Source organism: Spermophilus citellus (assembly GCF_964194105.1).
Source record: "Spermophilus citellus genome assembly, chromosome: 17".
Lineage (NCBI taxonomy): Eukaryota > Metazoa > Chordata > Mammalia > Rodentia > Sciuridae > Spermophilus > Spermophilus citellus.
Window position 1 is genome coordinate 51,396,934 of NC_138199.1, and position 26,373 is coordinate 51,423,306.

The 26,373-nt window shown below is 34.2% G+C and overlaps 1 protein-coding gene across 1 annotated transcript in view; it reads right to left on the reverse strand.

Moving 5' to 3' along the window:
* NPEPPS (aminopeptidase puromycin sensitive) overlaps nucleotides 1-26,373 on the reverse strand; it is a 96,853-nt gene that overhangs the window by 17,140 nt on the left and 53,340 nt on the right. The window contains exons 4-16 of the mRNA XM_081272665.1: nucleotides 23,409-23,530; nucleotides 18,672-18,779; nucleotides 17,276-17,476; nucleotides 16,622-16,718; nucleotides 16,475-16,508; nucleotides 15,582-15,696; nucleotides 12,864-13,028; nucleotides 11,861-11,965; nucleotides 11,407-11,467; nucleotides 8,893-9,002; nucleotides 4,495-4,558; nucleotides 1,992-2,131; nucleotides 20-154 (exon numbers count right to left, since the gene is read on the reverse strand). Of these exons, the coding sequence (XP_081128791.1) occupies nucleotides 20-154; nucleotides 1,992-2,131; nucleotides 4,495-4,558; nucleotides 8,893-9,002; nucleotides 11,407-11,467; nucleotides 11,861-11,965; nucleotides 12,864-13,028; nucleotides 15,582-15,696; nucleotides 16,475-16,508; nucleotides 16,622-16,718; nucleotides 17,276-17,476; nucleotides 18,672-18,779; nucleotides 23,409-23,530 (1,457 nt within the window). The remainder of the gene's footprint in view (nucleotides 1-19; nucleotides 155-1,991; nucleotides 2,132-4,494; nucleotides 4,559-8,892; nucleotides 9,003-11,406; nucleotides 11,468-11,860; nucleotides 11,966-12,863; nucleotides 13,029-15,581; nucleotides 15,697-16,474; nucleotides 16,509-16,621; nucleotides 16,719-17,275; nucleotides 17,477-18,671; nucleotides 18,780-23,408; nucleotides 23,531-26,373) is intronic.

Sequence of the window (26,373 nt, forward strand, 5' to 3'; positions counted from 1 at the left end):
TTAAATGAGAGACACTTACCAAGGAGAAAAGGTCATTCTGTAATCCAAGTCGATCCACAGGAGGCAGAGAAAGGTCCCGAATGCCTGGTAATAAACTTTCCAGCATGGCAGAGCTATACTGGGTTCGATAAAATCCAACAGTTCCCAGATTTAACTGAAATGATATCCAATAGGCACTATTAAATGCTTCTATTTATTTTATTTTATGTCTTTTTCGAACTTCCATTTATTTAACAAATCAACCTTTTGTATGTGTAAAATGAATTATGCTTTTAGATATATTTGTGTTAAAAATAACAAAGATCACACATGCTAACGAGTAGGGATTAAAACACAGAGCCCACAAAGTTAGCAATCAGTTGTCCAAAATAAATGCAAAGGCAAAAAACCCAGAAACTTGTAACAATAGGGTCCAAAGTGAGGGACAGTAGGAAGAACATGGGAGAAAGAGAGAGAATAATGTTGGCTAAATTTCTATTTCTAATCTCAATGGATCGTTATAGATTTATAGAAAATATTTACTATATATAAAAGCACTTGATAGAAGACTCTCTGAGAAAGATTAAGCTTTTACAAACATTGAGTAAAAAGCCTCAACAATTTCATATTTTAAATTTTAACCTCCAGGAAGAACCATATTTTTCTAATTATGTCTCAGATACTCCAGGTGGAATAAGAACCTTTAATCAAAAAAATCTATCATATTATTTAGGTGAGAGATGAAATAAAGGTAATTTCATATTATTTTTGGAGTAAGGTAACCACTGATTTCTCTATAGGCTATTTATAAACAACTTAAACCATTTTTCTTTCCTTTTTTTTTTGTGACTGGGATTGATTGCATTTGTTAGGCAAGTACCCTACTACTGAGCTACAACCAAAAATATTTTTGAAAATACTTATATACAGTATAGTATAATGGTAAAATAAGAAGACATAAGTATTTTACTTCTTTTAATATTTATATTTTAGTTTTAGGCAGATACAATATCTTTATTTTTATGTGGTGCTGAGGATCGAACCCAATACCTCACATGTGCTAGGCGAGCACTCTACCACTTGAGCCAGAACCCCAGCCCTAAATATTTTATTTCTTATAAATATTTTTAAAAATCATCCCATAATTCTAATGCAACTTTTATTTTATTGATTCCTCCCCCTTTTTTTTTCCTCTCCCTCTTTCATTTTGTAATGCTGGGGATTGAACCCAGGATCTTGTGTATACCAGATAAGTGCTCTACCACTGAGGTATGCCCCTCAGCCTCTATTTTATTGATTTCCTTTATCTTCTTTTTTTTTTTTTTCCTGTGTGGTGGTACTGGGAATTAAACTCAGAGATGCTCTACCACCAAACTACATTCCCATCCCCTGCCCTTTTTTAATACCTTTATCCCTGCCACTGAGCCACAATCCCAGCCCTTTTTTATTTCTTAATTTTTTGGTACCAGGGGATTGAACTCAGGGACACTTGACCACTGAGCCACATCCTCAGCCCTATTGTGAGACATGGTTTAAGTTGCCCAGGTTAGCCTTGAATGTGGAATCCTCCTGTCTCAGTTCACTGAGTTGATGAGATTATAGGTGTTTAAAGTTGTAAGTCCACAAATATTTTGGCTAACATGACTTTATACAGAGTCTATTATTTTTCTTTTCCACTTCAGTCTTATTCTGTTTTATTTGCTTATCTACCACACCCTTATCTAATTAAGAGCACATATCTGGATTATACTATATGAAAAACAGCCCTAAATTTCACAAAGTTTAGAATTGAAAGTCCTAGTCTATGAGGCTGGAATGTAGCTCAGTGGTAGAGCACTTGCCTAGTATGCATTAATATACATGAAACCTGAGTTCAATCCCCGCACTACGCCTTCCTCCCCCAAAAAAGTCTCAGTCTAAACTGGAGCAGTAAAATTTAGAGAGAGTTATAAAATGCATTAAAGAAATCAGTTCAGATAAGGTAAAAATGGCTCTGCCATTTCTGGACTCACCTTAACCCACTGGTCTGATTTGACATTTTTCAAAACCACATTCATCTCTGGCTTATCCATTAGAATTTTAAGTTTGGCCTGATTGGGATCTTCACTAGTAGAGATTGTGATAGGAACCATCCACTGGGGACAGTCTTCTCCTAATCAAGAGAAGAACAAACAGAAAACCTGAAAATTAACTTTATCCTGGAAGAAATAGATGGTAAAATGTAGAGAGGACTAGTGTTGTTCTAGTCAGGGGCCCAAATTTAGGTGGTAAGCCAATAGCTCATTCTTAGTGCTACAGAAACTCTCCCAGCTAACCCAAATATTAGTGGAAAGGAAGATATAACTAGTGAAATAATAACAGATTAAAAAAAAAAAAAAAGAGCAGTTAACTCATAGAATCACAAATGCAACAATTTAACCTTAATCATTGTTTTCCCTTCACAAAGCAATAGACATAGCAATGATTTTACTGTGAAAATAAATTTTGAGTAGGTGAAAGTGTTCCCATTGCATTGCATTTAAAAACCAATTTTAAGGTGCAGTCTTTAATGGGTATACACACTGATGAAACACTGATATTTATTGCTATGATACGACACATCCTGGGAGCTGTTGCATTCTATTAATGAGGAGTCATATCTAAAAGTCAAAGCATTTGTAAGGCAGAAATACTATTTTAGATATCAGGCAGCAAAACAGACTTGCATTATGATGCCAAACAAGAGTCCTTACCAAGTACATTAACAGTTATTTAAATAGATGCATACCTAACATATGTAAGTTATATATATCAGGCTACACAACAAATTAAACCCCTCTCCTTCACACACTATTCAGGTTTTAATGTTGTTTATATTTGTCACTGAACATTATAAAAGCCTGTAAAACCTATCAGTATTTCAAAGCAGATTATAGGTATGAGGTAGAAAACATCAACTATGACCCTTAAGGATTTATTTGGATATATTGTTTGACTTGTAAGGCATTTATTTCATTTAAAAAAATCTTTTATAATACTGTGAATTTAACCTAGGAGCACTTTACCACTCAGCTATATCCCCATCCTTTTTTAAAAAATTTTACAGTTTTGAGACTGGGTCTCACTAAGTTGCTTAGATCAGTGCTAAGTTGTTGAGGCTGGCCTCAAACTTGCGATCCTTGTATTTCTGCCTCCTGAATTGCTGGGATTACAGGTATGCACCACCACTCCCGACTTGTCACACCTATTTATTGTAAGAGTAATTCTAATGTTTTAAGAAGAGTTAAGGGCAGAGGCCATACTTCTTAATCCTAGGAGGATGCACCAGATCTTGAGGGTAGAACATGACAAGGCATTGGTGATGATAACATATACTTCTCTCTGTTGAGAACTACTATTCAGAGAAACACTTTACTTTTGGTTTTTTTTTCAATCAAACTTTAATTTCCTGGATAAAATTTTATAGGTAGGGAGTCTAATGTGTTTGAAAAAGTGTGAGTTAAAAACATGAACTCATGGGCTGGGGCTGTAGCTCAGTGGTAGAGCGCTTCCAGCCTCAGAACCACATAAAAAATAAATAAATAGACAGATAAATAAATAAAGATATTGTGTCCATTCCTGTGACAAAATAAAAAAATATTAAAAAAATAAAAACATAAACTCAGGGTTGGGGAGGTAGTTAATTGGTAGAGTGTTTGCCTAAATGGCAAAGCCCTGGGTTCAATCCACATGTGGAGGGGAAAAAAAGCAGAACTCATGGGGTTCGATCATTTTGTTTCAATTTCCTCCCTTGCCCTTTTATGTGTGTATGGGAGGGGCATTTGCAGTCTTCCTGCTTCAGCCTCCCAAATTGCTGGGATTACAGGCACATGCCATTGTGCCCAGCTAATCTCCACTTGTAACTTATTCGATAAGTGACCTCAACCAATTTAACCTAGTTGTACCTCAGCTCTCTCATGTGCAAAATGAAAATAATACCACCTATATTTAAGCCATCCACTTAGGTACACCAGAAATCCTCTTTTATGGATTAAGACTAGATATCACTTCTTAGATGTTCTAATTCTTCATTATAGACTCCAATAATACATAAACACATGAGATTTTTTTAAGAAAGTAATTAAATACTACAAATAGCGTGTTGAATCTTATATTTTGATTTCTTAAGTCTCACTTTTATCCTTTTACCATCTCCTTGTTTTTATTAGTTCCATTATAACTATAAATAATGGATAATAATGCCAGGTGTGATGGCACATGCTTATAATCCCAGTGGCTCAGGAGGCTGAGGCAGGAGGATTTTGAGTTCAAAGCTAGCCGTTAGCAACTTAGTGAGGTCCTAAGCAACTTAGCAAGACCCTGTCTATAAATAAAAAATAAAAAGGGCTGGAGATGTTGTTCAGTGGTTAAGCACCCTTGAATTCAATCTGTGGTCTAGGGGGTAAAAAAAAAAAAGATAATATTTCCTATTACTTTGGAACCCACTACTGATACCCCAAATCATCAATTACCTCCCATTTATAGCCATTTGCTTACCAACATAAGGTCCACTGGCACAGAACTTCTTTTGGGACAACTTCAGTAATCTGTCATCTTCTACCTAAAGAAACAAAATAAAGACTATAATAGCATCAACACTTTTGGAGCAGTGGGAGGAATATTCCTGTGATAAAGTAGATGATGGAACCAACAGAACCAAATGACTGATAAATACACAAAATGCAGCGATGATGAACTATAGAATCTTTATTCTAAAAAAAGGCTGGGGCAGGATGTAGCTCAGTGGTAGAGTGCTTGCCCAGTATACATGAGGCCCTGAGTTCCATCCCCAGCACTGCGAAAAAAAATAAATAGCTAGTTGTGGTGGTGCATGCTTCGAATCACATCAATTCAAGAGGCCGAGGCAGGAAGACTGCAAATTTGAGGTCTCTCTTGGAAACTTAGTAAAACCCTGTTTTAAAATAAAAATTTAAAAAAAAAAAATGGATGAGGGATGTGGCTCAGTGGTTAAATGCCCCTGGGTTCAATTCCTGGCACCATCAATCAATCAATCAATCAATTAATAATGGGTTTGTGGGGGCACTCAGTGGTAGAATGCCCCTGGATTCAATCTTTTTTTTTTTTTTTTTTAATTTTTAATATTTATTTTTTAGTTTTCGGCGGACACAACATCTTTCTTTGTATGTGGTGCTGAGGATCGAACCCGGGCCGCACGCATGCCAGGCGAGCGCGCTACTGCTTGAGCCACATCCCCAGCCCCCCTGGATTCAATCTTTAGTACTGCAAAAAAATAAATATTAGGGGGCTAAATTGTGGCTCAGCAGTAGAGCACTTGCCTAGCACGGGTGGGACCTGGGTTTGATCCTTGGCACCACATAAAAATAAAGGCATTTTGTTGTGTCCATCTACACCTAAAAAAAAACATTAAAAAAATACATATTTAAATAAATAAACAAACAAATAGATAAATAGATATTAGGGCTGAAGCTATGGCTCAGCGGTAGCGCACTTGCCTGGAATGTGTGAGGCACTGGGTTCGATCCTCAACACCGCATATAAATAAATAAATAAATAAATGTCCGTTGATAACTATTTTTTAAAAAATTAACAAAATAAATAAATAAATGGCAAATGTTCATGTAATATGACCCCTCAAAAGGGACGTATACCCAGTTGAGATGTTCCTAAAAGCAATGTATTAGTTTTCAAGGTATACAACACAATAAACAAGTTATATTAATCTTTATAAAGAAAGTCTTAAACTTTAGTCTTAAACTTCTAAGAAGCAGCAACATTACATTGGCATGTGGACTCACTATTCAAAATTCAAACTTTAAAATGCTTGTTAAACATGAAATAGGCATACATGTTGTTTCAAAGGATGAATTTTGCAATGAAACAAAAAGTGTGTGTGTGTAGATTGGGGGGCAGGCACTGAAAATAAGCCAGAACCAACAATAGCAAGTTCATTTGTTTAAAAAAATACTTCAACAGCTGGCCTTTAATCCCAGCAACTCTAGAGATGGAGGCAGAGGGATCACAAATTCAAGGCCGGCCTGGGCAACTTAGCGAGACCCTGTCTCAAAATAAAAAATAAAAAGGGATGAGGATGTAGCTCACTGGTAGAGTGCCCCTGGGTTCAATTCCCAGTACTGCATTTAAAAGAAGAAAAGAGGGCTGGGGCTGTGGCTCAGTGGTATCGCATTTGCCTGGTATCTGTGAGGCACTGAGTTTGATTCTCAGCACCACGTATATTAAATAAAAAAATATACGTATATTAAATAAAAAAGATCTATCAACAACTAAACAAAAATATTTTAAAAAAAAGAAAAAAACTATAACATATAGAGAGCTCTTCTACTTTCAAAAGAATTAAGTCACAGATAGCCATTTATTTATTTATTTATTTATTTATTTATTTATTTATTTATTTATTTATTTATTTAGCTGAGGATCAAACTCAGTTTGTCTCTAAGTAAAAAATTAAAAAAAAAATGGCTTAGGGATGTGGCTCAGTGGTTAAGTGCCTAACACATGCTAGGCTAGCACTCTACTGCTGAGCTACAACCCCAACCCCACAGAGAGCCTTTTTATTATAAAATGGGTGAGTTTAGCTCTTTACATAGACAAAAAAACAACAAAAGAAATAGAGCAACACCTTTAAGTAACTAGATGGGGAAAGTAAGCTCAGTTTCAGTAACACTAAGAAGCAGTGGTATTCCTGTTTTCTATTTGATAACAACTATGCTCTTAAAAGTGTGCACTAGAGGCAGGCATGGTGGCTCATGCTTATAGTCCCAGATACTGAGCTGAGACAAAATCACAAATTTAAGGCCAATCTAGACAACTTGGTGAGACTCTGCATCAAAAATAAAATTACAAGGGGGCTCAGGGAAGTAGCTCAGTGGTAGAACACCTATCTAGCATATATAAGGCTTTGGGTTCACCCCACAGTCCCCCCCGAAAAAAATTTTTTTAAATATTTTTTTAGATTTTGATGAACATGCTAGGCAAGTGCTCTACCACTGAGCCACAACCCCAGATCCTCCGCCAAAAAATTTTAAAGTGTTTTGCTTGAAGAAAAAAATTAAAACTAAGAGTTCACACTATATGTTATCATTAAACAGTTTAATAGTTTTGAGGAATGAAATGCTTAGAGATGAAAAGAACAATCATCTTTGTATGCTAATATCTTTCTTCTTTTTTGAGTCATTGGGATTACAGATATGTCTTATTTTGAGACAGGGTCTTGATAAACTGCTGAGAACCTTACTAAATTAAGGAGGCTAACCTCAAACTTGCAAACCTCCTGACTCAGACTCCAGAGCCCCTGGAGTTACAGGTATATACCACCATGGCTGGCTTGCTAATATTAAACAAGTCAGGTAGAGAGATAACTACTTGTCAAATCTATATGGAATGTCGAGTATAATCATATATCATGAGTCATCTCATAATAGACTTTTCTCCTAAGTAGACAAAGAAGATTAAAGGAAACACAATATAGGTCACTAAACTTAGAAGTAGTCTAGTCCACCAAATATGATAAATTGCATTCCCTAAGTTGACATTTCAAATCCTTGCAATCATTTAACTGAGAGGTGTTCCAGTATGTTTACTTTATTATAAATCCACTCATATTTTAAGTTAAGATATGGCTCTAGAAGGTTAACTTGCAAGCATCCACATTAAAATGTTCTTTGTAAATGTGGCTGCATTTTGAGAGTGTAAGGGTGGTTTAAATGTCATGTAGAATACTTGTAAAATTATAAATTTAAAAATTATAAAATTGTAAATACTTTGTAAAATTATACTTGACTTTATAAACAGTTCAAGACAAGAAAAAAAGTTATAAACTGGGCATAGTGGTGCCCACCTGTAATCTCGGCAACTCAGGAGGCTGAGGCAGAAGGACTGCAACTTTTGAAGCTAGCCTCAGCAACTTAGTGAGGTCCTAAGCAAATTAGCAAGACCCTATTTCAAAATAAAAAAACAAATAGGGCTGGGGATGTGGCTCAGTGGTTAAGTACCCTTGAGTTCATTCCCCTGTACCAAAAAATAAAGAGAAGAAAGTGCTATCAATCTTTTTCCTTAAAAATGGATAGCAACTAATTTCCTACACAGCTCACAAAACCTTGACAAACACATTTAAGAGAATAATTTCATAAGTAAAACTGAATTAAGACAAACTTTTTGGTAGGCATTAAGGGTTCACGTGTAATTTTCAGTCCTGCTGGAGAATAACTCATTCTGAAGTACTCCTCTTTAATTCAGGTTCAATCAATCAACAATAAAAACAATATTATAAAAGGAAATTATAAAGGCATATTGAATTTTACCAAATTTTTTTTTTCTACATTTAATCAATGATTACATGGTTCTTCTATTTGGTTCTAGTAATATAGTGAGATTTTCTTTTTTTAAGATGGGGGTCTCAATGAATTGCCCAGATTGCCCTGAATCTTTTGATTCTTCTGCCTCAGCCTCCCACGTAACTGCGATTATAGGTCAGTGCCACTATGCCTAGCTCTTGTAGTAAGACTTTTTAAATATTAAATCAACCTTGTATTTCTAGAATGAAACTCATATGGGGATTGGGGTTTATTTAGCCCAGTGGTAGAGCACTTGCCTTGCATGCCTAAAACCCTGGATTCAATCCCCAGCACCAAAACAAGAATAAACATCAAATAGTGTTTTTAGAAGTAAACCAACAAATTTTCACAGTCTTCCTGAGGATAGTACAAGCAGACAATTTTGTTCCCTAACTATGTATAATTTAATGATATTGGGCAGGGGCAAAGTCACTGAGAAAAGAGTACAAGGTTGGTATAAATTTCACTACAATTTAAAAAGTACAGAAAAGCAAATTTGGTAACACTGAACTGAATTTCATGCAGTGTAATATCAGACAAATAGGACTTTTTATAAGTTTACCTGTTCTGCTTCCACATAAATGAGAGGGAATCCCATTTGTTTGGTCCAGGTATTCATCACAGCTGCTATGGGTTTGCCACTAGCATTTTCTAAACTTTCCCAAAGATCCTCTGGAAGGCAAATCACAAACAATGATAATCTAAAATGTTTATGTGTTTATTTTCTTAAAACAAATTAGAAATATTATTTAACTCTTAACACTGCAATGCTGACCAATTCTTTGTTTCTTTCAGGTTCAGGAAACAGTAGGCCAAATTAACATCTCCTTATAAAAACTTGGCTTTCAGTCTTTTTAACAAATGGTGCTGGGAAAACTTGTTATCCATATGTAGAAGAATGAAACTAGACCCTTCTCTCTCACCCTGCATAAAAATCAACTCAAAACAGATCAAAGACCTAGGAATTAGAACAGAAACTATTTAACTCCTAGAAGAAAATATAGCATCAAGACTCCAGCATGCAGGCACAGGCAACAATTTTCTTAATAGGAGATCCCTAAAGCTCAGGAAATAATGCCAAGAGTTAATAAATAGGATGGCAGCAAATTAAAAAACTTCTGCACAGCAAAGGAATAATTAGGAATGTAAAGAAGAGGACCTACAAAATGGGAGAAAAATCTTTACTACTCTTCTGACATAAGATTAATATCTAGAATATACAAAAAACTCAAAAAAATTTCACACACACAAAAAAATAATAATAATCCAGTTCCCCAATACCAATAAAATAAAATAAAATAAAAATAAATGGGCAAATGAATTAAACAGACACACTTCAAAGAAATGGAAATGACCAGTCAGAATGGTAGTCATCAAGAATACAAATAACAGTAAATGCTGGAGAGGATATAGGAACATTTTTTGGTTTGTAAATTAGTACAACCATTACATAAATCAGTATGGAGGTACCTTGAAAGATTTAAGCATGGAACCACCATATGATCCAGCTATACCACTTCTCATTATTTATCCTAAAGAATTAGTCATCATACTATAGTGATATATGTATACCCACATTTATAGCAGCACAATTCACAACAGCCCAGCTATGGAACCAGCTTAGGTGTCCATCAACAGATGAATGGATAAAGAAATGTCATACACACACACACACACACACACACACACACACACACGGGAGTTTTATTCAGCCATAAAGAAAAATGAAATTATGTCATTTGAAGGAAAATGGATAAAACTAGAAACCATTATGTTAAGTTAAATAAGTCAAACTCAGATGTCAAGGGTTGTATGGTTTTTTCTCATATACGGAACTAGAGAGGAAAAAGGTAAAGAAAGGTAGGTGTGGTTAGATATCATGAAAATCAAAGGGAGATCAGTTAAGAAAAGGGACTGAGAGATAGAGGCGGGGTGGAAGGGAGGAAGCACTGGGAAGAGATACTGGCCAAATTATATTGTTATACTGTGTACCTATACAAATATGTGATAATAAATTCCATATTATGTACAACTATAATGCACCAATAAAATAAATTAAAAAACTGGTCTTTTATTCTAAGATGTTCTTAATCATTCTAGCATATAAGAAAAATTATAAACTATAACAAAAGACAAATGAGTTCAAATAAGAAATAAGAATGAAAATATAGAAACTTTTCAAACTCACTGTGTAAATAAGCATTGTATCCATTCAATTAACCAGTTTTAAAATATTCATTGCTTATCAAACTGAAGTAAAACTCAGGGTTAAATTCATATGGTGGAAGATAAAGCAAAATACCAATAAGGGGTACATACTATGATGGTAGCATGCACAGAGGAAGGAAAAGCACATAAAGAAAAATCCAAAGAAAATAAAGGGTTCACAAGTATGATTTTTAGCCTTCAACTTGGAGTTGTTCATCACACACACAAGGGAATAAAGGTACACAGAATAAATGGTCTAATGTACAAACAGGAAAAGTAGAAACAATAGCAATATGTTCAATAAGCTCCAAGAAAGTAGGGTATGAGAGTGGGAATAACAGGAGATGACGCTAAAACATTAGGTAGGGGCTAACCTATTGATCACTGGCTTACAAAGAGGTATAGACTTCAGTGACAATAAATAGGAGGATATGATCTGATATTCCCTCTAGCAAGATAACTCTAGCCTCAATATAAGAGATGAACTTGAGCTGGAGTTGTGGCTCAGTGGTACAGCACTTGCCTAGTATGTGTGAGGCACTGGGTTCGATCCTCAGCACTACATAAACTAAACAAATAAAGGTATTGTGACAATCTATAGCTAAAAAATAACACATATATATTTAAAAAAAGAAGAGGTACACTTGAATAGAATGCAGCAGGGCAAGAAGTAGTGGATAAGTAGGCATTGAACTGCCAATTGACTTTCATAAATAACAAGGAAAAAAAATGTTAAATGGTAGGCTTTGCTTTTCAAAAGTGTGACCCATGACTTAGTAGCACTAGGTTACCCAGAAGTTTGTTAGAAATTTCCCACCCTGGATAAAGTGGCAATGCTTTCAATACTAACTCAAGCTATTAAGATTACCTGTAGCAGCATTCTTTTGTTGAAACTTGGTTAAATACATATTCATTCCTTTCTTAAAGTCCTGAGAAAACACAATTTTTAAATCCAGAAGAGTCAGATTTTGGACTTTACAGTATATATGCATATTAGTAGTCAAAAGCAAAATTTACTCAATTACTCAAGTATCAGATATACTGGAAAACATCTATCCCTCTAACATTTACTACCTTTTAAGAATGTATACACTTAGTCTTCTAATTAAAGTTTTAAATCAGCCTCCCATTACTATCCCAAAACATACTTGGCACATTTTTCTTCTAAGACACCACAAAAGTAAATAAAAAAAGAAATGAAGATAAGCCAAAAATTACCTAGGAACTTAATTTTTTTAAAAAGCCAGACATTTTATCCATGCAAAATTTAGGATTTCACCACAAAAGAATGGAAGATTTAAAAAAAAAAATTGCTCTTTTACCTTATCCCCAATGTAGTCATGTAGCATTCGGATGACAGATGCACCTTTACTATATGATATAGCATCAAATATCTCATCAACCTCAGATGGATGGCCCACACTGACCTGGCAGACAGTGTGATTCAGGGTTATGACAGGAAGCAGACAGCCTGTAATACTGAATTACATAAAGAGCTTTCTAGGAAAACCCTTCTAACTTATAGTTTTCTGCCTTTAGATCACTCACAATGTGTATCTTAACCCTCAAAAGGGCATAGTAACTAGTGTTAATGAAGTAGAATATATAACACAATCCCCGTTATCTTTCAGAGCCTAGGTTCTAGTCCTGACTCTGCTCTTCTGGCAGGCAAGTTGTTACAGCTCTGTTTATTCTTGGTGGGGAGTGGGAGGGAAAGGAATATAGAGATGTAAAACATTTGATTTCTTATGTTAATTTTAACTATTCATAAATATATCAATCTTAGCTAAGTATGTCAAAGTAGGATTATAACTCTAGTTCTCTGAATGTAAAATATATATGTATATACTAACTGAAGTAAGGATAGGCTAACTCAAGAGAATTAAAAATGCACAAAAACATAATGACAATAATGAAATAATGTGTCTAGCATTTTCCTTGAGAGAAACAATGGAATCATAGTGTTATTTAAGACATATGGTTCCTACAGTATCATTCTACAAAAATGTACATAGCACCGTCCAAAATTTTTATATGAGCTACCTTAAAATGAAATATTAATTAGAACGTATTCTTTTTAGATCTTCAAGACTGGAAATATGAACTATAAAAACAAGTGAAGGATAGGGATATAGTTCAGTGGCAGAGCACTTGCTTAGAATATACAAGTTCCTAAGTTCAATTTCCAGTATTGCAATTTTAAAAAAAGTGGAACCATTCGTGCAATTTTTCTTGCTTTCAGAATCCTAAGCTTCTCCATAACTAATTATTCATTTCACTGAAAGGAAAGCAGTCATAAGCCAATGGTTGGAAAGTATAGCTCACTTCAATAGGATGGCTGTTATCTAAGGCATCAAGCTCCTGGGCTCGGGTGTAATCAGCAGAAACAAACTGAGTCCAGATATCATACTCTGGAAAGCAGTGGTCTACACATAGATACTCAATCCAGGATGCGAAGCCTTCATTCAACCAAAGATGAGTCCACCATTCCTAAAAACAAAAGGTTAAAATATTTGAAAAAAACAAAATGACTGCAATTCCACTAATTTGAAAAGCATGTCCTTTCTACTATCCTCCAAAACTTACGATTTAATCAACTAAAATTAAATTGAAAACATTTGTGAAAAAAAGAGAAGCATCATATGTCAACAATGACCAACTAGTGATATCAGAGTCATGACTGAGAGACATTTTCAAAACATTGATTAAATAACTTCTTACTACCAAAGGACAAAAGAAGGAAAGTGGGAGGGAAGGAATCTATAGATGGATAGGAAAAGAGAAAAGATAAATACAGGTAAGAGCAGAGGTATCGTTACATAAAATGTAGTTACAAATTTTTCTTAAAACAAACAACAAGAAACCCAGAAAGCTATCAGAACAAAACAGGAAAACTGGAAATTATTTCTATAATGACTAGGAAAAAAAATGAGAAGCTGATTTGAACTTTCTAGATAAATAGAAAAACAATACTACTTCAATAAGATTTATGTGAAATTAACAGAAATGTCATGGCAGGAAGTAGTTCTGTAATGAATGGTATTTAAGCATTTATGGAATTCAAAATTCTCACTATTTTAAGAATATATAGCGAGGGGCTGGGGTTATAGCTCAGTGGCAGAGCACTTGCCTAGCATGTGTGAGGCACTGGGTTTGATCCTCAACACCACAAAAAATAAGTAAAATAAAGGTATTTTGTGTGTGTGTGTGTGTGTGTGTGTGTGTGTGTGTGTGTGTATATATATATATATATATATATATATGTGTATGTATGTATGTAGAGAGAAAGAAAGACAGGAGAGGAAGAGGGAGAAATGAACAAAGAACAAATGGGTGACATAAAAATAAAAAATTACATTTTTTAAAAGTCAACTTTTTAGACAGTTATCTTAATCTAATTTTTATTAAAGTTGATTATAGGGGCTGGGGTTGTAGCTCAGTGGTAGAGCACTTGCCTAGCATATGTGATCCTCAGCATCACATTAAAAAAATAAATTAATTAATTAAAGGTATGGTGTCCATCTATTAAAAAAATAAAAAAGTTGATTAAATTTCTTAGCAAAGGAAGGACATATATTAATCTAAGGCAGAGACCAAAATCCTAGTGTAAAACAAAAGTATTTAGAAATACTGAAAAGATCAAATACTTTTAACATTATAAGATAGGTGGCTAGTTGTCTCAGTGCTACTTAACTAGTAGACTCTATTAAAATAAATTGTTCTTCAACCCACATGGAGTTTCAGTTTATCAAACAACTCACATCTATAATAATTAGAACGGTTATATAAATCCAGTAAAAAGTTGCTGGTAAACAATATGCACACATTTCCTTTACTAAAATTTATGGTAGTTTCAAAATAAAATCATAAGTTTTCTAAAAGCTAAGGAAAAAATTTTGATAGAAAGTAGCAAACTGCTTCATTAAAAGATAATTTTTTGCATGTATTTGAATGCAGGCACTAACACATAATTCCACATGAAATTTTATTTCAAAAAATTTTTTTCATTTGTAAGTAAAATTTTAAATATTCAAAGGTAAAGGAAAGAGTTTATTTTCAAGGACTGAATCAGGCATGTCATACTTGTAAATGCCATACTTTGTTCCTTGTTTCTAAAACATACATATGAATTTAAACAACATTCAAGCCAGGATCAACTCTTTAGCAGCCTAAAATGCTATCAAGGAATCTGGCTGGCTCTACAATCTCCAGTTCTTTCACTGCAGAGGTACTTTTAGTTCACTTAATATCCTGTGCTCCTAAGGGCTTCCATAGACAGGATTTATTTGAGTAAGAGTGAAAGGTCAGGACTAATGTACAGATTATTCACTGCAAACACTCTGATAAATGAGGATTTCAACAGCACTGTTGAAATTTTAATATACCTTTATTTTGTAGTCATTCTGTAGTTTTAGCATTTTTTTTAGCTTTCATTTCATCATATTTCAACTTAATATTTTTTTTAATTTTTTTTTTTGAGAGAGAGAATTTCAATATTTATTTTCTAGTTATCAGTGGATACAACATCTTTGTTGGTATGTGGTGCTGGGGATCGAACCCGGGCCACACGCATGCGAGGTGGGCGTGCTACCGCTTGAGCCTCATCCCCAGCCCTCAACTTAATATTTTAGGAAACAACAAAATGGCCCCCGAAAACATTTCAATCTAATCAAAGATCAGTTTGTTATTTATCTGGTTACATTTCAGCTAGTGAACCACAAAGATGACTCAAGAAACTACAGTTAGCCTGGAATCTCACTGCATGATACATTCATCTTTACCAAAGAGGAATGTTTCTCACCCAATTTAGTATCTTGAAATTCCCCATTTGCAGACAAATTATAGAACAAGTTAAATTGTCCATATGTTCTCAATCAACACAGAGATTATGAATGCTTTTCAAAGTAGATCTTTTAAAATAAAATTTTTGAATCAATTATTTTTTGGCACAATGTTACAGCCAATCCTGAAACATAATGTGGCCAAAATAATACACAGCAAGATGAAAATAAATATATTTGAGCACTTAAAAATATTAAATACCATAGTAACAAGATTTCCAAACCATTGATGGGCGAGTTCATGTCCCACAACCAGAGCAACCCACTGGCGTGATGAAGAACAGGAGTTTTTTGGATCAATAAGCAATGCAGTCTCCCTGTGTTAAAGGGGGAAAAAATTGAAACAATTAAAATATTGTAATAAAAGCAGACTTGCACAAGTGGGGAACATTCAGATCAATTAGATACCAAGAAAACATTTTTTAGCATACACAGGATAGAAAAAATTCTAGGAATATTCAAGACTACCCCAAATAGATGTGAAACAGTTTAATTATCTGTTTGTTTTCTGAAATTTTAGAAACACTTTGTCTAAGGGATTAGGGATAATTGTGGTAGAGAAGAAGTCCTTCCATTAACTGAGGGAAGCGGAGGGGAAAGATGCATTCCAATGTCCCGAAAAGAACACTGAGCAGGATGTCCAAAACTTAATGCATCTAAAAAGGCAATTGAAAGTAGAAGGCAAAAAAAATGTTTACAGACTTTGTTTTAAAATTTACACAACCACATGGTTGTGTTGTGGTGACAGAAATGTAAAACCTTGGCTAGAAGATATGAAATCAGAGGTTCTTCAAACTGGATAAATAACTATCAAACTACTGGAGGAAGGAAAGGCACTGAAATGAAAGACTCAGCCAAGAATATATCCAAAAATGCTACTAATGCCAGATGCTCACTTTTAAAATTTTACATGCAAAGATAGTAGCACCAGAGGGGGATGTCTATCTGCATTTTTTAAATGTGCATGGAACTGGAGGGAGCCAGAAAAATTTATACCAGATCACAAAGCAGAAGCTGCTCAACTGTGATTAGGAGGAAGCCCTTATGAAGACAATGATGAGAAAGATAGGGCAGAGTAATGCATCATTAACATACCTATAAGTAACAAGGCCCCAGTTCTCCATGGCACCTTCATAAAATAAATATAAACATTTATTGATACATATGAATGTTTCTTCCTCAAAAATCTCAAAATTCAAATAAATTTATTACAATTCAGCAATAAAATGAAATTTACTTTACCAGCTGCAAAGTCTGCAATAGCAATGAGATCAATTTTAGGTAGAGGATAAGGAACATTGAAGTAGTCTTTATAAAAAGGCAAGGTTTTAGCAGCAACCTATAAAAGTATAAACAAAAGAACCAACTGATAAGTATTTTATTATAATTCATATAGAAATCCACAAAGGAAACCTGTTGCAAGCCAAAGTATCTCAAGTTACTAGAAATCAATCCCAGGGAGCCCTACTTCCAAAGACTGCCTTAGCCCCAAGCTTTGTATACATTGGTCAAACCCTAATCCATTTGTAATTTGGTATGAAAAAAATATAACTACATATTTTCTTGCCCTTTTCCTAAATAAATTTTACTTTTATATATAATCGGTTTTTTTTTTCAGAGCTAGAGTTTAAACCCACCGCTTTGTGCATGCTAAAAGCAAGTGCTCTATTACTGAGCTACATCCCAAGTCTGACTTATATTCTCTGAATCATTTTGTAAAATGTTAATACAACATTAAAGTTGGTATTTCCAAAGTTCTATTAAAAATAAAACCAAAGTAACACAACAACTTTCAGGTTAAATTATAAATAATGGTACTAAGTAATTGATCAGAAATGTAAATTCCCCAACCTGGAGTTATGGACTGTTGGAACAATCCTCTTCAAGTACATTTACCTCTAACGCAAATTTTCCTTGCTCTGCTTTGCCAACAGGGGTGTAAACACGAACACACACACCATCTTTTGACCTTGTTTCTACAAAGTCATATTCACCCACAACAAATGCAACCAGATATGTAGACATAACAGGTGTTCGAGCAAACTTCACTTCCACTAAATTTTCATCATCAGGATATGGTTTCCGGTCAATTACATTCTTTAAAAAAAAGACAGGGAGAATAAAGAAAATTTAAACAGATTTACACTAATACCTAAGAGTAAACACTAGCCAAAAGCTGCAGATTTCAATGTTTTTCTTTTCTACTTTCCAAAATGGCTTGCTTTTCCATCCCAATTCATCCAGTGCTACCAAGATCTTTCCTCTCAAGAAGGAGAGTGATTTGATAAAGCACTCATACAAATATTTAGCTGGGGGCTAAAATATTCAAATTATGAAGACTTGTGAGAGGAAAAAAAGAAATCAACTTTTTAAAAATTCTTATTATATACCAGACACTGGGATGTTTTAAGTAAGATTTCAAAAACTTTTCAAATGAAATAAGGATAGGAGAAAAATTATCAATAAAAATAAATATAACAGTGGATTATATTTTAAAGGTACAGATTTCTAGATCTCAAGCAGTCTCTACAATAAGACTGGATCTGAGCAAATTTATAAGAAATGTTCACTTTACCCTCAGAAATTAATTTTTCTCTGGTGTCCTCCTTTTTGTCCTATTCAAACTCTTTCTAATTTCCAAGGAAAATTTATTCAAGAATAGAACCTAATAAATTCATTTACACTAAAATATAAATTAATATTTCAGTTTAATATGTTAGCTTCCTCTCTAGGAATATTTAAGAAGAGAATGACATTCTATCTATGGAATTCTCTCCACTAATAAATAGGCAAAAACTACTTATTTTCAGGTACAGTAGGTTTTTCCAAGTGCCTCAGAGTCACACTATAAACTGCCGGCTACTACATGTCTTAAACAAGGCAATTCTAGACAATACACTTCAAGTGATGAATGCTTACTTTATTTATGAATGAGATCAATGACAGTAGTGAAGAGAAAATACACTTTATAGCTATAACTTCTGGTATTTAATAAGAAAATTAAGACCTTTTTCATTTGGGTAATATCTTTTAAATTTCTTTTTATATCTTTAATAAAGAAGTAGATAATGTTATTCATGTATTTAACAAGAAATTTCTTCCATGAGGAGGAAAACTCTCCAAAAAATAAGGCAACTATGAAAAAGAGGGCTTACCTGAAAATAAAGAAAACTAATACTGGTGTTTCTGTTATACACTGTACTAGTGGTTTCATGTTATCCAACCTAATCAGCAAACTAAATATACCTAAGCCTATTAAATATTTAAATGGACTTGTAAAACATAAACATACCATATTTGATAAAGCTACTCTGTCTTTAGGAACAACCAGTGAGATATCAAAAGTTGCTTTGATTGCAGGTTCATCCCAGCAAGGAAAAGCCCTCCGGGCATCAGTAGCCTTAAGAAAAAAATATGAAAATACCACGAAATTAAATACCACAAAAATTAAATATCAAAGTACCACAAAATTAACCTAAAAGGTAATTTCAAGACATAATCACCATTTCTCCATCATTCATTCCTTCATTTGATCAATGCCAGGCAACAAGCTACAATACTAACTACTAAGAAAATAAAATGCTTGCTCCCTTTGTCATACCAGCAATTATCTAGGAACTAGGTCTGCTATAGATCTTAACAAGATATGGGAATCATTTATAATTATATTTTTGCTTTTAATAAAACATTTCAAATTTAATGTAATTGACTTCACCAGTAATGCTAACATAACACAAAGCACAGAACACTCAACAGTATGCTGTAAGGATTCAGAGCTGGGAAAACATGAAAGGCTGCCTCTCTCGCTTTTATTTTAAAATTAAAGTATTCTCAGTCTGGTGTGTTTGTGTGTGTGTTTTGTTGTTTGTTTGTTTGTTATCTGGAATGGCAGCAACGGGAATAAAGATAGATGCTCTGTCAATTCAAAACAGGTCATTAGTTTAATAGCATTTCCATACACTACAAGTGAAACTATTACCACCTCACCTACTTAAAAAGACCTCGATCTTTCTTTAAAAATAAAAAAAGAATCAGCTACCTGGGAAGTTGTGGTAGGAGAATTGCAAGTTTGAGGCCAGCCTGGGCAATTTAGCAAGACCCTGTCTTGAAATAAAATAAAAAGGGCTAGGGATGTAGCTTGGTGTTAGAGTGCTTGCCTAGAATACTCGGGGTCCTGGGTTCAATCCCAGTTCCATTTATTTAAAAAAAAAATTAACGAATCAAAATCAAAAAAGAATGCACTTAAAGCAAGATAAAATCTAATGTCTCTGAAGGATATCAGTAATAATAAAATGAACTTTAGAATCAGAACAAAATCATAAAATGGAAAGAATGATAAGAACATGAAAAGTAATAAAATATGCAGAAGTAGTATATTATTTCTGAAAAAGGATTTCTTCAAGAGTAAAATGTTAGATGGCTAGCTAACAGCGCACTCAAATTTAAGTAAATCATATGATTCTATCAATGAATACACAAGATATTAGAAAACATGATATAATGAAATAAATTACAGCACAGAAATTTTTAAATTAGAAGCAACAGCTGTAGAGAAATGATTTCATACTTGATAATATTAAATAAGTAACATAGATAACAAGATTTAAGTTTTAAAATGTCCAAAGGATATAGTGATAAAAGCAATGAAAGGTTCACTTGAGAGACACAGGAGCTAAATTTATTACTAACTGGTGTTCCTGAAGAAGAGATCACAACAGATACTACAAAGAAAATGTAATGGGAAAATTATGCTACACTGAAGGAAGATCTGAATCTGAAAAACCAACAGGGTTCACCAAGTAATACGCAAAACTAATGAAAAGTTAGCTCCTGGTAATTTTTTTTTTTAATTTTCAGGATCAAGAAATAATTTGATACTGGGCACATTGGCCCACACCTGTAACCTCAGTGGCTCCAGGGGCTGAGGCAGGAGGATCTCAAGTTCAAAGCCAGCCTCAGCAATTTAATGAGGCCCTGAGCAACTCAGTGAGACTCTGTCTCTAAATAAAATTAAAAAAGGACTGGGGATTTGGCTCAGTGGTTAAGCACTCCTGAGTTCAATCCCTGGTACCTGCCCCAGCCCCACCCAAAAAAGAAATAATTTGAGAAGGAAGAAAACAAAGCAAAACAAAATAATGTGTTACCTACAAAGGAGAAGAAACACTCTAGTCTGTGATTTCTCTTGATAAAATGATTTACGAATGACTTTGGAAAAATATTTATAGACCTTTGAAAGGAAAAGTTTTTAAGCTAATTGTATTATTCTTATAGTTGAATAAACTGGGCTTACTACTCACTGCTGCAAGAATTCATACCACAGGGAACTACAGGATGTTTCACCACCCTATTATATGATTTGGCTGGGTAAGCTGGGACTAGGAAGCAGAGATTCACTCCAGGTTGAGTGCTGTCAGAAAGTAGGGGCAGGAGCTAGGCACAGTGACACATGCCTATAATCCCAGCAGTTTGGGAAGCTGAGGCAGGAGGATCACAAGTTTGAGGCCAGCCTAGGCCTTAAAAAGACCAAAATAAAAAATAAAAACTTGGAGATGTAGCTCAGTGGTAGAATGCCACTGATTCCATCCTCAGTGCCACAAGAGAGAAAGAGCACATGAGCAAGTAAGGGCAATTCTAAGAGTGGGTATTTAAAAAAACCCGTAGGGAGGGCAGCCTAGAGCAAGCATAAAACTATAATGGGTAAAAATGCAGTAGTCACTCATTTTAACAGACTTGGAGATACTTGGTATTTTGTGAGCCAAAATGACCTTGTTTTTTGTCTATGCCTAGATGAAATTATGAAGTATTCTTGTTTTGTCTCACTTTATCATGGTCTCAGATTTCCCTTATCTGAGGTTGGTATTTTGTGATATTGTTTATGCCCAACGGGAGAAAAACACAGACCAGAGCAGCTTCCAGATAGCTCTTTTGTTTTTCATCAACAAATCTATATACCCAGTAAAACTGATCAAGTATAAAGGCAAATAACAGGTTTTCAAATATGTAAACACTCAGAAATTATACCACACATACATCCTCTCTTTAAAAAAAAAAAAAATTTGGAGGCCAGGCAAGGTGGCACACGCCTGTAATCCCAGCAGCTCAGAAGGCTGAGGAAGGAGAATTCCAAGTTCAAAGCCAGCTTCAGAAATTTAGCAAGCCCTAAGGAACTAAGTGAGACCTGTCTCAAAAAATAAAAAAGGGCTAGAGAAGTGGCTCTGTGATTAAGTGACCCTGGGTTCAATCCCTGATGGATGGATGGATGGAAGGAAGGAAGGAAGGAAGGATAAACAAAGAAGTTGTAAAATGAACATCATCAATTCTATCATTAATTCATATTGAAATTTACAGAAATAAAATTAATTAGATTTAACACATGGAAGGAAGGAAGGAAGGAAGGAAGGAAGGAAGGAAGGAAGGAAGGAAGGAAGGAAGGAAGGAAAATTGTTTTGGATACATACTCCCGTCAACATTCCAGGATGAAGTGTTCAAAGGATTACAAAAAGGCTTTAGAATCATTCAGACAGAATTAAGCCTAAACAGTAGTGGCAAATGTTATATTAAAATAACAGAAGGAGGGCTGGGGGTGTGGCTCAGTGGTAGAACACTTGCCTAGCATGCATGAGGCACTGGGTTCGATCCTCAGCACCACATAAAAATAAATAAGTAAAATAAAGGTATTATGTCCACCTACAACTAAAAATTAAACAACAACAACAACAAAAACCAGAAGGAACCAGGCCCACTGGAGCACGCCTGTAATCCCAGTGGCTCCTGAGGCTAAGACATGAGGATTGCAAGTTCAAAGCCAGCCTCAGCAACCCAGCAAGGCCCCAAGCAACTCAGTAAGACCCTGTCTCTGAATAAAATACACAAAAGGGCTGGGGATATGGCTCACTGGTTAAGTGCCTCTGGGTTCCATCCCCAGTACCAAAAACAAACAAACAAAAAAACCCAGAAGGTTTAAAATTCTTGAAAGAGAATATATACCAGGTAAAATAAGTTGCACTAAACTGCACCTAAAATTTCAGGTTACACAAAACAAATAGTCCAAGGATAAACAAAGAAGTTGGAAAATGGACATCATCAATTCTATCATTAATTCATACTGAAATTTACAGAAATAAATTTAATTAGATTTAACACATAAAAATACCATTAGCAGATTTGAAACAATTTATATAACTTACACTTGAAAGAAAGCACAAATACCGTAAGTAAGATAAACAAAGGAAATGTCAAAGGAGCAAAATAGCCAGGTATGGTGACATACACCTACCCAGGCGGCTGAGACAGGACTATCAAGTTTGAGACCAGCCTGGGCAATGTAATCAGACCCCATCTCAAATTGAAAAAAAGGGTTAGGCTGTAGCTTAGTAGTAGAATACTTGCCAAGCATGTGCAAGGCCCTCAGTTCATTCCCCAGCAACACACACACACACACACACACACACACACACATAAAGGAAGCAGTGGTAGCAGCAAAGGAATGCCACAAAATAGCTAATAATGTAGTAGGAAAACCCATAGTTATCAAATATAAAATTGAGAAAGGCAATTAAGAAAGACACATAGTATAAAAGCAATTCAACGAGGCATGGTAGCACATGACTGTGATCCTAGAGATTCATAAGGCTGATGGGCAGAAAGATCACAATTTTGAGACCAGTCTTATGCAATTTAGTGAGATCTTGTCTCAGGGGGAAAATAAATTGGGATACAGGAGGGATGTAGCTCAGTGGTAGAGGACCCCTGGCTTTTATCCCCAATACGGGGTGGGGAGGACACAACAGTTTTGGCAGGTATTGAAACTTCTTTCCCTGAATGTATGTGTGTATGTGTATACAACTATATATAATCATTCCCAACACACACACTTAATTCTCTCCATTTTGAAGATAGAAACAATGGCTGAATATAAAATATTCTATAATTATGTTCAAAGGCATGTAGTGTCAAATAATTATCCCAAATAGAATAAAGTTTTGTAACATGGTTAAAAATCATAATGTTAGAGAAGAATAACACATACCTCAAACTGTGTTACAGCAGCATAGCGCACCTCTCCAGAAGGGGTAGTATATTTACTTCTATAGAAACCTTTCATTTTGTCATTCAGCTCTCCAACAAAATCTATCTTTAAGGTTCCTGTACCTGTGATTAAAGATAAATAAAAAACACTTTTATGGATATGTTAAGTACAATTATCAAAAATATGTGCTCAAGATACTATAGTCTGGTAGCTATTTACAATGTTCAAATCATTCTTTCCTTTCTCAAACACTCCTGCACTGGAGAGAACAGTCTGAAGTAAATGGCAAACTAATCCTAAAATAACTTTTCAAATCTAGTTTAGGTAAATGCTCAGAAAGTTCTTTTTTTTTTTTTCTTCTGGTACTGGAGATTGAACCCACGGTCCTTTACCACTACACTACACTCCCTTTCCCCATTCCCTTTTATTTTTGATTGAGAGACAGGTCTTGCTAAATTGTCAGGCTGATCTGGAGCTTGTGATCCTCCTGCCTTAGCCTCCTGAATTACTAGGATTACAGGCATGAGCCACCTTGCCTGGCTCAAAGTTCTTTAACTTTTTTAACCTAAGTCTCAAATTATGAGTACATGAAGATGGGAACAGGAAAGGAAACATTTATTATTAAACGCCTGACATACAATACTGTTCATAGAGTTTTTCAAATATTTATAATTATAAATTTGGAAATAGGTACTGTCCTCATTTTTTCAGATGAGGAAACTAAGACTGAAAAGTTATACAGCTTGCTGAAGGTCATAATAATTAGTAAGCAGCAAGAGTGAGATAAAATGTTTTAACCTAAAATTCATGCTCTCTGTCGATTATTCTATATGGATTGCTCTTTTAAGAAAACTTCATGCACAAGAAGAAAAACGTAGCCAGTTACTCCATCATTAAAGACTAGTGCTATCTGTTCAATCCAAATGGAATACTGATTGGATACTACTGTTCACAGGGAAGACCAATGACTTAATCAGCAAAAAAGGAACAAAACAAACTCAGTTACCTCAGTCAGTTGAACAATGATATTAAAAAAAATAAATTAACAAATTATTAAAATGAACAAATACAAAATACTAAATATGAATTCTATTGTTGTATAGAGCAAAACCAACTTCAGTGTATGACTTGCTTTAAAACAACAACAAAAAATATTAGCTAGTGGTCATCTGCCAAATGTACATGCATGGCAAAACAATAATCCCATTTATAAATCAAGCTACCAAAAAACCCTCAAAAATGTTGAATTTGTAATTGATCTTTTTAAAGCCTATTTTTAACAAGGTCCAGAGCATGACAGTCTAACAAATCAAAGATATGGTATAACTATAAAGAAATTAGCCAATCATACAAAACTTGTTATATTCTAGTGTTTCAAACTGTTATTTTAGAATGTTGTAGAACAATGTTGATATTGGTCAAAATGTTTTTGACTTTCTTTCTCTTGACATATTATTTTGGATGATATTAAAGTCAAATCTTCATCTTCTAAAACTGAATCTGCTTTTTTGCAAAAGTCCAAAATCATGAGAATTGCAAGGTTACAAAATAAGCGAATGACAAATTACAAACTGTTTCTACACAAAAACAAAGCTTTCTTATGTGCCTCAAACTAGTTTGAAAGTAACTTAAATGAAAATTTCAGACCTCTGTAGCAAATCATCACCAAAGACAAGTGCCGCATCTTAAAGTAATCATGTTGGAAAATCATAACTCCTCAACTGAAGTTTAACTGAACAGACCACCTGTGATGGTTATTTTTTTTTTTTTTAAATCAGACATCTTCGAACATCTGAGGGGACAATGAATACTTTTGTTGTTGTTTTGTTATTGTTGACGAACCCAGGTCCTAAGGCATGACAAGCAGGCAATCCCATACTAACCTATACTCCCTGAATGAATGCTTTTTCTTCAGAATTACAGATTACTGGGACAATAAATATGAACAGAGAATCTATAAGAATTTTTAGTGATTAATACTAAAGAATAAATAAATAATATGGAATTTTTGAGGGGGAAAATTATTATATTCTATTTTCTTTAGGAATTCACTGAAGTTTTTATTTTTAAAAAAGCAGGTATGTTTGGCTGGGGCTGTGGCTCAGGGGTAGAGCGCTTGCCTAGCATGTTCGATTTTCAGCACCACATTTAAATAAATAAATAAATAAATGTCCATTGACATCTTAAAAAAAATGATAGGTATATTCACATTAATAAACTTGTGCAAGGAAGATCTAATGGACTAGTAAAACCCACTACTTTAAATGGGACTTGTTTCAGGAATTTTATGTTATAATTCCATTAGTGGAACTGGCCAGTCTGTTCTTGCTAAGTCAGCTGTTTTTAATGTAACTCATAATTCATGGTAAATCTACTTTAAACTTTTCCTACTTGGAACAAAAGTGGATTTAAAACTCATAACTAAATAAGAAAGGCTGCTTACACTTTTACTCGGTATTAAATCTCCAAGGCCATCAAACCATAACAAGATATTGACAGTGGCCACTTCCAAAAAGTGGCATACTAAACAAAATACAAAGTATTGGAAAGTTATTACCTGAAATTCAAACAAAACACAAGTTAAAGTTTTTTAAAATCATTAATAAATGTAATTAGTGTCACATTATAAATACTAATTACAAAATACATACTATTAATAAAGTAGAAACTTCTTGACAAATTTCACTTATCAAATTTACACCATATTTATACCATAAAGTAACTGCCAGTTACTCTAATTTATACCTATTCACAGACATAATTTACATTGCTTTTCAAATTAGAGATCTTATTTCAATACCCAATATATCCATTTGTGTAGTAAACCTTTTAAAACATAATAAGCTTACTTATAAATTAAACAACTAAAAAAACAGAAACATCCACCAAATGTTAAATGCTAAGACCTACACTCTTTTTTTCTTTTTTTTTCAATTTTTTTTTTTTTTTTTGTCAATAGACTTTA